This window comes from Hemiscyllium ocellatum, chromosome 20 (assembly GCF_020745735.1).
Source record: "Hemiscyllium ocellatum isolate sHemOce1 chromosome 20, sHemOce1.pat.X.cur, whole genome shotgun sequence".
Taxonomy (NCBI): domain Eukaryota; kingdom Metazoa; phylum Chordata; class Chondrichthyes; order Orectolobiformes; family Hemiscylliidae; genus Hemiscyllium; species Hemiscyllium ocellatum.
In genome coordinates, this window is record NC_083420.1 from 37890518 (window position 1) to 37903611 (window position 13094).

Here is a 13094-nt window from a genome sequence, read left to right on the forward strand (position 1 = left end):
AAAATCATGACGGGCATGAATAGAGTAAATAGCCAAGGTCTTATCCCTGGGGTGGGTGAGTCCAGAACTAGAGGGCTTAGGTTTAGGGTGAGAGAGGCCGGAAATAAGAGGTCTCAGGCACATTATTTTCATGCAGGGGGTAGTGCGTGTATGAAATGAGCTGCCAGAGGATGTGGTGGAGGCTGGTACAATTACAGCATTTAAAAGGCATCTGGATGGGTGTATGAATAGGAAGGGTTTAGAGGGATTTGGGCCAAGTGCTAGCAAATGGGACTAATTAGGTTAGGATATCTGGTCAGCATTGGGTGAATTGGACCGAAGGGTTTATTTCTATGTTGTATAACTATGACTGCATGAAATGTTTGAAAGGCAGAGTTTGTTTAACTTTAAGGCAGAAGTGGGTAGTTCGGATGCTGGCAATCAGAGTCAAGGTTAGAATGGTACTAGAAGGGCTTTTGCCCGAAACGTCGACTTTCCTGCTCCTCGGATGCTGCCTGACCTGCTGTGCTTTTCCAGCACCATTCTAATCTTGTTTAATTTTAAGCCGATCAATGGTCTAATGACCTAGTTCCATTTTCTTCTTTTGCCCTTCTGGCAAAGAGTGATAAAAATTGAAAGTGACACAAATATCTTATTTCACTTTGAATTAGCTGCTGTTTTAAAACATTAAATTGATATACATTGTCTCACCTTGAATGGCAGTGACAGCAGGCAAATTTGGAGCTAAGTCATGGTGTATCTATAATAAATGGCTATGGTTGCAGTGTCTTCCCAATATGATTGACATGGTGCTAGAAAGTGTTGTGTTGGAAACATTAACATATATGCAAATATACTGCAAATTTGTGCAGTATTTTTCAGGTGCAGGGATTAAAAAGACAAAACACATTTACATTGTTAAGCCTAACTTTGGCTGCATGATAGATTTGACTTGATTTTGATTTATTATTGTCACTGAAATAGAGTGAAAAGTGTTGTTTTGCATACTCTACAGGCAGAACACACTTTCAGAAGTGCATCAGTAGGAGAGCAATGCAGAATGCAGTGTTACTGGTGCAGTGAGAGAGAGGTGCGAATTAACATTTGAGAGGTCCGTTCAAGAATCTGATAACAACAGGGAAGAAGCTGTTGTTGAATCTGTTCGTATGTGTATTCAAACTTTTCTATCTTCTGCCTGACGGAAGAGGGCGGAAGAGAGTTTCATCTGGGTGGGAGGAGTTTTTGATTATATTGGTTGTCTTGCTTAGGCTGGTTTGATTGTGGACTGGGCTGTGTTCGTAACTCTGTAGTTTCTTGCAGTTTCGGAAAGAACAGTTGCCATGCCAAGCTATGATGCTTTCAACAGTACATTTATGAAAACTCAAAAGAATCTTTGTGGCCATACTGAATTTCCTTTAGCCTCCTTGGAAGTAGAGGTGGTGTTGTGGCTTCATGACTGTAGTATCGATGTGAGTGGACCAGAACAGATGATCACTCCAGGAACCTGATGTTCTTGACCATTTTTACCTCAGCACCATTGATTCACTGAGGGGAGTGCCCTCCACTCTGCTTCCTGGAGTCAATGAGCAGCAGCTTCATTTTGCTGATGTTGATGGAGACATTACTGTCATTACACAATGCCACTAAGCACTCAATCTCTATCCTGTACTCTGTCTCATTGTTGTTTGAGATCCAACCCAGGGGTCGTCAGCAAACTTGTAAATTGAGTCTTGTGGAATTTGGCCACACAATCGTGAGTGTGTACAGAGAGCAGTAGGGGGCTGAGTAATGCAGCCTTGTGGGGCACCAGTGTTAGGGATTGTCGTGGAGGAGGGAGTGTTGTCTTTTTTTTTAATTGATTGTGACCTCTGGGTCAGGAATTTGAAGATATACTTACAGAGATGGGCAGCAGAGACCTAGGTTTTGGAGTTTGGAGATGAGCTTGTTTGGAAATATGGTGTTGAAGGCAGATCTGTAGTCAATAAATTGAAGCCTAATACAGGTATCCTTGCTAACCAGATGTTCAAGGCATGAGTGTCGGGCCAGGAGATGGCATCTGCTGTGGACCTGTTGCACCAGTAGGCAAATTGCAAAGGATTAATGCAATCTGGTATGGGTTGAGTGAGCCATGACTAACCTTTTGAAGTACTTCATAATTATGGATGTCACCCAGCAGGCAGTAATCATTCATGCACGCGACATGATTTTTCTTTGGTATCAGAATGAGGGTATTCTTCTTGAGGCAGATGGGGACTTCAGATTAACGTATGGAAAAGTTAAAGATGTCAGCAAATGCTTCTGCCAGCTGGTCCACACAGCATCTGAGTGTATGGTCCGGAACTCTATCCTGGTCAGTCGCTCTCCACAGGTTCACTCATGAAGGCTGATCTAACATCTTCAGTAATGAACCTGCGTAATAGACACTCAATTCATTGATTGCAGCAAGCCTGTATTGTTGGTGAGAACATATTGACCAAAATTGTGTCCTTTGCTTTAATAACATTGCATTGAGTATTTTGCAAATAGAGTCATAGAGATGTTCAGCATGGAAACAGCCCCGGCCGAGATCATCTCATTGGTACAGATCCCAATTTCCTCAGTAATTCTGCCAATGCTTACATATCAAAAACTATGTCTGCCATGCATTCATGTCTGATCTGATTTGTCCCATGCCAATTTAGATTATGACCTGGGTCATGTACATAAATTTTGCCCTTTGAGATTCCATGAAATTTGGCTCCTAGCTCCTCACGCTGACTGTCCTCCTCGACCTCCTCTGCCTAGCATGCTGTTAGCGCCAACATGGGCCATAACGATCGATTCTCCCCCTCTCAATGAAAGTGCCTCCGGTGCTGGGCAGGCAACACAGACGTCCAATTCCTTTGGTGTTGATCCTCCTCATGATACTGTCTCCTACTCCCACTAATTTGTACTGCAGTTTTGTTTTGTGTTGATGACATTACAGGAGTCAGTTTATAACGGATTATAACGTCCACAATTAACTTCTCGTAGCTTGCAGTGTTTAACACAAGCCTACTCTGGCATAATTACTTTTATAATGGTACTTTTTCAGTACGTATCAAGAGGAGGAATTGTGATGTTTATAGATATTAATAGGTTTGATTGATCTACTTGGGGATTAAGGTGTGTGGATGAACATAATGGGTGGAGGAAAAAAATCCTTGTTTGAAATAACTACTGTACACGTAATGTGAAAAAGGAGCACTTTATTTTGTAAGCCTTCTCATTTAACCAAACCTATTTTGTTTAAACATGATTCAAATCAATTGTACTTTTATATTTCAGAGCTGAGAAGACAGAGGTGTTGAGTGAGGACCTTTTGCAGGTAAAAACAAGCCTTTAATGGTGTTATTGAAAGCTATGCCTCCAGTAAAGGCAATTAAACATATTTGCCCAAGACTGCAAATAGCATTGGAATCTCACTGAATCTGAGAAAAGAGCTTCCATTCAGATGCAAACGTTGGTTTAAATAAATGTTTTAATATAAGACTAAGCACACTATTATGAACTTGTGTTCTGAAAATATATTAACACTGTGTTTGCCTGTGTATACAGTCCACATTTAAGGCATAAATTCTCAAAAAGAAAATATCTGTGCATATGAGAGAAATTCTTCTTTTGTCATGGAACATGATCTGAATGTTGGGTACTTAAAAGTATTGAGCAAAAGCAAATGCAGTTTCTGCATACATTGATAATTTTGCTGTCATTCTCGCTGTCGAACGTTTGTTTCCTGTCAAGCATCAGCTACAGTAACACATGGTTGTTTTTTCCAGCTTTAAACCTACCCGACCCCTGTGGCTGACTGAGTTAGAGCAGCAAATAATCTTAAATTTGACTGCTACCAACTTCGTCATTCCATTTATGATTGTAGATAGCTATTGACTTCAATGTACAGCCTAGAGTATTAGCCTTGAAGGTGGGAAATTTATTCATTTTATATGGTTGGTAATCCTGAATGTCATAGGTGAAATCCAATTGAACAGTGACTTCCTGAAATGTAATACAGCATCTGAAGAATGTTGAACTTACTGCGAAGAAGCAATTATGCTGGCTGAAGGGAGGTTGCTGTAATTAGTTTAAGAACACTCTTCCAAGGATTGTGAAACTCCTGCATAATTATAAACCTAGAAAATAACCAACAACTTAACAGTAGCTTTAATAAAACTGAAACATCCTTTTCAAAAGTTGACAAGTCCAAAATGGACCTGCATAATTATCTACAGCATATTAAATTGGACAGTTGGACACGGCCTCGCAACTTAAGCTGAACCAAATGATCCCTTCAACTTTCACTCGTTAATAATCTACAAAGGAATACAGATGTTGACAGTAACATTTTTCTCTGAGGGGGATTGTGGCTTGAAGGTCATAGAATCGTGAAATGGATACATTATAAACGGAGACCTTTCACACCCATACTGGTTTTTGGCTAGTCTTGGTACCATCCATTCACTATAGCCTTGCAAATCTTTGCTTTTCAGATAATTATCTTTCTTTTTAATTGAAAACCAAGGTTGAATTTACTTCTACCATCCCTTCAACAACTTCACTCTAGCTCCATCCCAAAAGGGACGTGGAAAAAAGATTTTCATCATGACATCATTGGTTCTTTTATCATTCGCCTTAAACTCGTGTCATTAGAACACAGGCCTTTAACCAGTGAGAACATTTTGTCCATCTCTACTCTGCCTAGATCCTTAATTTTGAACGCTTCTACACCAAGCGTTTTTTCTCTAAGAGCAAACCAAGCTTTGCTATTCACGAGAATTTGGGCATGCTGGTTTGACCAGCATTTATTGTCCATCTCTAATTACTCTTGAGAAAGTGATGGTGAGCCACTACCATGAGTCAGTACATGTAGTACAGGTGCAACCACAGTGCTGCTAGGAAGGGAGTCCCAGGATTTTGACTTAGCGCTCAAAAAGAAAAGAAAATGGTGTAATTCCAAGTCCGTGGTGTTTGACTTGGAATGGACTTCACAAGCAGTCGTGTTTTCATGCATCTGCTCCCTTGGTCCTTCAGGATGGTAGTGGTATTGGATTTAGAAAGTGAATCAATGGAGTTTTCGTAAATTGTTGCAACACATTTTATAGATAGGACATGCTGCTACTGTGCACCATTAATCATTGGAATGAATGTTTTAAAGTGGAGGTGGGATGTCAATCAAGTGGCTGCTTTGTCCTCAATGATATCAAGGTTCATGAGAGTTTTTGGAGTTGCAGTTAGGTAGGCAAACGGAAAATATTGCATCACAGGCTTCTACCTTGTTAAGGATAGACAGGCTTTGAGGAGTCATAATCTCAGTTACACACTCCATAGTTTCCAACCTCAGACCTGCTCTTGGAATTCAGTATTTTTGTGGTTCGTCAAGTCCCTGTCAATGGTAACCCCAGGATGATGATAGTGGGAAATTCAACAATGGCAATGCCTTTGAATGTTGGGGGAAGTTATGTAACTTCTTGGTAATGTCATTCAATGGCATTTGTGTAATACAAATTTTACTTGCCACTTATTAGCTGAAGCTTGAATATTGGCTCCTTCCATACCTGAGAAGTCATGGATGATGCTAAACATCGTACAATCATCAGCGAATATTCCCACTTATCATAGAATCATATAGGCCATTTAGGCCTACCAAGTCTGTATCACCTTTCCAAAGACCATCCCATCCCATCCCTGTGACCCTGCATGAGGTTTTACCCCATGGCACAATCCTGGACAGTGAGGCAAACTTTAACATGGCCAATCCATCTAACCTGCAAATCTTTGGATATGGAAATAAACTGGAGCACCCGGAAGAAACCACATACAGTCACCTAAGACTGGAATCAAACCTGGTTTCCTGTGAGGCAGCAGTGTTAACCACTGAGCCACCATGCCATCCCATTATAATCTAATGATAGAGGGAAGGTCATTGATGAAACAGCTCCAACCTTTTTAACCTTTCTAAATTTTTGAAAGATCTGTTAACTTTCTGAAATTTCCTGCTATTTCTTCTTGCTGTACCCTGTACTACATTATCTGTATCTCGGACTGCATCTTAATGGCACCAGAATTATTTGCAGTAAAACAATTTTCTGCAACTCTGTTCTCTTTTGGTGCATATGCTTGGTGTGTATAAATGATGGTTTCATGTTATAAAACATGAATGTTCATACATGAAGGAGAAGTTGGGGAAGGAGCACAGGGTACATTCAGTGTCTTTCTTGGGCTTTATTTCAAGTTTTGAGCTGACATTTATATTGTGAGGTATATTCTTTTGCTCCTTTGGAAATTTTGGCATGACTTATTGACTGGAGGGTTGATGTAAAGTTCAACATAACATTGATAGTTTTGTTGTTTTTAGAGCATCCCAGGCCTTTTTTAACAAGCATGATTGCATTAAGTTAGAAGCTGTAAAACTGCTCTTCTTTCTCAGCATAATTTCCAAAATAGGGACCTGCAACAAGCTTCTCTGTAACCGAAGTTTGTCAAGGGGTTGTCCTGTGGAAAATATACTTTGCAGATGATCTTTTACAGGGCTCAAAATAACTTTTTTTTCCCAGAAAGCATCTCTTGGAATTTCTCAACGGCTATGTTTTGATTATCAGCAGCTTCTTTCTCACGAACTCCTTAATTAGGTGGTGGAATCAATTAATACAAATATTTGCTGTATTTTATATTGCCAAATGCTGGATTGGGACACTCACGTAAGCAGAATTAGAAGAATTCACTGATATCCTCAATAATCATCATCACTCCATTAAACGTAAAGCTGCAAAACTCGAGGAAAGTAGAAAACAACATAGTACTTAAGATTGAACAAGGAGACAGGCATGAGTCAATATCAAACACGTTTTCGTTTTTTATAAAAAAGAAGTAGCTGACATAGTTTTTTGCCAATAGAAATATCAGCATGAACACAGTTCCTATGGATCGGTGAGATTACAGCTAAATCTAACACAGCTTAATTTATGAATATTTATTGTATGAATTTATGATGTAATAAAACAAATGTGGGTTTTTATGAACTGAAACTGTTCAATATTAACTTACTCAACTGGCACTGTATTGACTATAATTGCACTGGCAAAAACTTTACAAATATATAGCTCCAAAACATCAGCTTTATTCTAGATACTTCGCATTAATTTCCAAGGGATTTATTACTTCACTTTTTTGCTTCGGTGAATATTCCTTTGCTGAAAGATTTAAAACTGTTTTCAGCCCCTTTGCAGTCCCTTTGTCTACCTTTCAGCCACTCATGCCCCTTTCAGAAATTCTCCCTGGTATGCAGACCCTCTGCCCTGTGAGCAGACTTGATTGCTTTCGCCACTGTCCCATCGCTATCCCTATTGCAAAGTGCTGCAGGCAATCATCTTTCACCCCTTATTCACATCCCACCAAGAACATTAAAATACATTTTGCTGGGACAGCATTTATTGTCTATTCCTTATTGCCTCTGAGAAAGTGGTGGTGAGCTGCCTTTTTGAATGGTTGTAGTCCTTTGTCGATAAATGTATGCAATGTTGTTAGGATTGGATTCCAGGATTTTGACCCAGCAGCTCTGGAGGAATGTGATCTATTTCCATGTGATAATGGTGAGAGAACCTTTGTAGGCGGTTGTGTTCCCATGTATCTGGTGCTCCGATCATGTCAATCAAGTGGGCTGCTTTGTTCTGGACAAGCTTTTTGATTGTTGGAGCTGCATTCATCCAGGCAACTTCTATCACACCCTTGATTTATGCCTTGCAAATAGTGGATAGACTTTGGGGTGTCAAGAGGTGAGTTACTAGATACAGGATTCCTAGCCTCTGACTTGTTCTTGTAGTCACAACATTTATGTGTTTATTCTAAGTACATTGCTGGTTGGTTGTAATCCTGTGATATTGATGGTGGAGTTTCAGTAATGGTAATGCCATTGAATGTCAAGGGGTGATCGTTAGATTCACTTTTTTTTGGGAGATGGTCATTACCTGGCATTTGTGTGGTGCAAATTTTACTTGTTGCTCATCAGCCCAAATCTCATTTGGCTGCATTTGGACATGGCGTAGATTCATAGAGTCAAAGAGATGTACAGCATGAAAACAGACCCTTCAGTCCAACCCATCCATGCCGACCAGATATCCCAACCCAATCTTGTCCCACCTGCCAGCACCCAGCCCATATCACTCCAAACCCTTCTTATTCATATATCCATCCAAATGCCTCTTAAATGTTGCAATTGTACCAGCCTCCACCACTTCCTCTGGCAGCTCATTTCATACACGTACAACCCTCTGTGTGAATAAGTTGCCCCTTAGGTCTCTTTTATATCTTTCCCCTCTCACCATAAACCTATGCCCTCTAGTTCTGGACTCCCCGACCCCAGAGGAAAGACTTTGCCTATTTACCCTATACATGCCCCTCATAATTTTGTAAACCTCTATATGATCACCCCTCAGCCTCCGACCCTCCAGGGAAGACAGACCCAGCCTGTTCAGCCCCTCCCTCTGCTCCAATCCTCCAACCCTGGCACCATCCTTGTAAATCTTTTCTGAACCCTTTCAAGTTTCACATCTTTCCAATAGGAAAGAGACCAGAATTGCACGCAATATTCCAACAGTGGCCTAACCAATGTCCTGTACAGCCACAACATGACCTCCTGACTCCTGTACTCAATACTCTGACCAATAAAGGAAAGCATACTAAACATTGTCTTCACTTTCCTATCTACCTGTGACTCCACTTTCAAGGAGCTATGAACCTGAACTCCAAGATCTCTCTGTTCAGCAACACTCCCTAGGACCTTACTATTAAGTGTATAAGTACTGCTAAGATTTGCTTTTCCAAAGTGCAGCACCTCGCATTTATCTGAATTAAACTCCATCTGCCACTTCTCGGCCCATTGGCCCATCTGGTCAAGAAAGCATTAGGGATGTTTTGAATGGTGGCAAAGATTGGGCAATCGTTAGTGAGCATCCTTCAGACTTTATGATACAGGGAACGTCATTGAAGCAGTTGAAGATGATTGGACCTAGGACAGTACCCTGAGGAATGGCTGCAGAGATGTCCTGGCGATGAGATGACTGACATCCAGCCAGTGCAACAATTTTCTTTTGTGATAGGCATGACTCCAACCAGTGGAGAGCTCTCCATTTAACTTCTATTGACTCAAGTTTTTCTCAGGCTCTTTGATGCTGCACTCTGTCAAATGCGACCTTAATTTCAAGGACTCCCTCAGTCTCTCTCTCTCTCGTTTTGTACAAATTCCACTTGACTCAGTTCACCGTTTAAAATGAAAAGTCTGTGCATTGTTCAGAAAACTTTATTTGAGTTCTTAACAGTTTGTTCTTGAGCCCCTGCTTGGAAGTAATTCCATTAATACTATGCAATTAGAGATGTGTGACCACACTCCTGCATGCAAACACCCAATTGATGCTAATCCCAATCTGTTACATTAAAGTGCGTGGGACAGAAAGTAGCTGCCCCAAAAAGGTCTCAGTTGGATTTTACTGAATAATCACTGTGTTCTAAAAATATAGAAATGCAAATTTCTTTTGCTTCTGGTTTTCAGAATCCTGTTTCAAAAATGCTGACTTATATGGAAGTTCAGTTTTTTGAAATGTATAAATAGGAAACTGCACAGAATTATGAGTTGTCTTCAGGATATACACAAAATTTAATTTTAAAAATAATAATTGAAAGTCAGCTATACTGTCATAGTGTTCCAAACATCCTTGATGGTTAATCAATGCAGAATATAATCTGAAGGAAATGTATTGACGTTTCCTATCCTGTCCTAAAATTGTTAACACTTGCTTTGGTACATTTCAAAAGGCACAAGTAACAACTGTACTTCAACTTAGTGACTATTCCTATTGTTAAAGTGAAGTCCATAACCTCTGAAAATAGAGTGAAGTAGTTGCTTGTACAAGAATAAGATATGAGCAGACATATATACTGGATTGGATGAAGAAATGCACTTCAGCAAACATATTGGGTAGAGTGCCCAGTTTCTTGACTGTAATATTCTGTTATAGACATGTATTTGTTCTTTGATTTGTGAGTATTTCTTCTCAGGTCAACTCTTATTATCCACAAGTACCAGTGTTTGACAAGGTAGGGGGGATCCACTGCCTTGAACCCTGCTTGGGCTTGTGACTTTTTCCTATGGGTCTTCCTGTTAATGAATAGCCAATTCTTCTTATAAACCTTTTGTGTCTCTGGCAACCTGTCAACAGCTCAGAAACCTTGAGGAAATACTTCTTACTCACTTCCCAAGCTACTTCATGGAAATGAGACCAACCCTATTTACTGCATTAATTGCCTTGCCAGAGACTACCCAACTCACCATGGGCTGGGAATAGAATCTGGGACAGCATTTCATCAGCTTCCTACTTGTCAACTGTCAGTATGTGAATCATTTGGAACAATAGACTGAGATATATTGTTTAAATCCTGTTTTCTAATTTGCCTCTTTTAATATACCAAGCATTTCAGTCTGCCCATTAACATAAAAGTTACTTTGAATCAATTATTTTTGCTTTACAAAAGGTCTCTTAAGAAAAGCATTTTCCAAGATGTTATTATTCAAATATTCCAAATTTGGTAACTTTAAAACACCTTAGCTTGTTCAAATGTTCAATGGCATTCCTTTATTGTTTTTTTTAAAAATTAGGCTGATTTCAACCACATGTCTATAAAGGATATTCTAATTCTAAAAAAAGCACACTAAAATGTTGTGCGGTCGCTGATGGGGAGAGCTCATGAGTGGGAAACATGAAGAAATGGGATGCAGTTCTGGAGATCAGAGGTAGCGTGAGGGGAAAAAGATTAGTCAGATTTTAGTTTGAGAGGAATTTAATAAATTCTGTGGCAGGAAAAGCCAGTATAGCATGCAAATTGAGGAAATGTGACCATGAACCTCTTTGGTGATGTTTATTCATCATGAGCTAGCTGGGCCAGAATTTATTGTCCATCCCTAGTTGCCCTATCGAAAGTGACATTGAGCTGCCTTCTTGAACTGCTGAGTCTGTTTAATGTATGTGTGACCACAGTGTGAACCCAACACTGCTAAAGGAGTCTCTGGATGGTGAGTAGCTTACTGTGGAACGTTCAGATGGTGGTGTTCCCATATATCTGCTGCCATTGTCTTTCTAGATGGCTGTGATCACGGGTTTGGAAGGTATGGTCTAATGAGCCTTGGTAAATTTCTGTAGTGCATTTTATAGTGTACACTGCTGCTGGTGAGTGTTAGTGGTGAAGTGACTAAACGTTTGTGGATCTAGTGACAATCAAGAGGCCTCTTTTCTATCACTGTGTTTGCAACTCTTTCACACAGCATAGTCTTCAAGAAACACTGCTGAATTGTATTTATGCACCTTAAGACAGTTACACTTGAAAGTCTAACACACTTGATACAACTGCAACACACCAACTTCTGTGAACAAGCAACCTTTATTAAACATAGTACAGTACAAGCTGAGCTTAGTGGGTCGTGACAAAAGCTCTCACTGAATGAAGGAAACAGTCTTTCCTTATACAAAACTCAACATCACAGTCAGTACTGCCCACAAGACAACCCTCAGCCATCTCCTCATAGTCACATGTTACTCAAGATACAATGCATTGATACCCCACCTTCAGAAACATTGTAATGTAAGTCATCCCATAATGGTCAAATGTATTGCAAATGAATTTTTTTTTTGTAATTATACGGAATAGTTAAATTCCAACTGTATTGTTCTTACTAATTTCTGGGTGAAAATGTAAGTTATCCCTGAATGGCAAGGGAATGGCCATGTACAGCCCCAAATTCCACCTGTAACACAAAGACACACCACCTTACTCCTGGGCATTCAGTTTCTTGAGGGTCTGTAGAGTAAATTAACTCTTTAATATTTAAATAGATGTTATTGACATTTTCTTTCTGAATGGTCAGGGTACTTGATATATTATTTGCAAGTGATGGCCAGTTAAAGCAAATGGCAGTTTCAAATCCATTTTCCAGATAATATATTTTAATTTTGTACTTAATTCTGTAATCACTATAGTATTTTGTATTGGGAAATATTGTACCATTCTTTTCAATATATCTTTGTTTGGGGCTTATTGTCGTCTCCTATGAAAATCAATGTCAAGTGATTTCTGCATTATACAGTCCACAAAAATGGAATCTGTGTGTGCAAGCAGAGAACATGGCTTCAGTGAGTGCTTTGCATTTCTCTTGACCAAGGAAGCAGGTACTGCTCAAGTCATAGTGAAAGAGGAAGTAGTTGAGGTACTGAATGAACTAAAACTTGATAAAGAGTAGGTTTTAAAATGGCAGGTTATGCTTATTGTCAGGATCAAATAGCATTTCAAGATGCTGCAGAATGAATAGTTGTGATCTTCCAGTCCTCTTTCAATATGGATGTGGTGCCAGAACACTTCAAAAATGCACATGTTTAAACAGCAATGTGAGGATAACCCAGCTATGACAGGCTTGTCAGCATAATATCACTGTTGGAAAAGGCTTTACCCTCTGTCCTGGGAGAGGGTGAACAATGTCCTTCATGACATCCTTGACTCTAGCACCAATGACACAATATGTCATTTTAGAGTCACCTTGATGGCTGCAGAAACACCTGTCCGTTCCCCTAATTACGAATGCCCTATCACTTCTCTTCCAATCTTCTTCATCCCTGCCTGTCAGCTGAGCTGCTCAATGTGTCTCAAACATCATTCTGACTGCACTGTTCTGAGGAACCAACACCTTCACCAGTATCCGAAATGCTAAGCTGATGAGCGAGCCTGACCTCTGCACACCTGTATTCCCATTTATTCCTTATTTATGATCATCCTGTATTATCATTTATTCCCTATCCTGTGTTGTGACCACCTACTTGAACATGCTATCCACATTGGCCTCAGCCTTGCTAATGCACAGGTGACTCTAGTGCTGCTCCATCTCCAAAACTCAGAAGTTGGATTTTTGTAGTTGGTGAAACTTCCTGCCATGTGGTTGTAGAGGCTACCATAGTGACACGATGGGACGTGTTCCATGCGATGACGCCATGTCTTGCCTTCACTTCACTTGTGTTAGTTTTATTTTACTGTGGCTAACTTATTACATTTGCTTTACGTGGCCT

At 40.0% G+C, this 13094-nt stretch overlaps 1 protein-coding gene across 6 annotated transcripts in view; it reads left to right on the forward strand.

Annotated features, from left to right (window-relative positions):
• Positions 1–13094, forward strand: part of LOC132825461 (rho GTPase-activating protein 17-like) — a 119921-nt gene that overhangs the window by 51581 nt on the left and 55246 nt on the right. For 5 of the 6 annotated variants that reach the window (XM_060840763.1, XM_060840759.1, XM_060840758.1 and 2 more), the window contains exon 2: positions 3286–3325. The exons of the other annotated variant lie outside the window; for it this stretch is intronic. In XM_060840763.1, coding sequence (XP_060696746.1) covers positions 3286–3325 — 40 coding nt within the window. The remainder of the gene's footprint in view (positions 1–3285; positions 3326–13094) is intronic. 6 annotated transcript variants of the gene reach the window in all.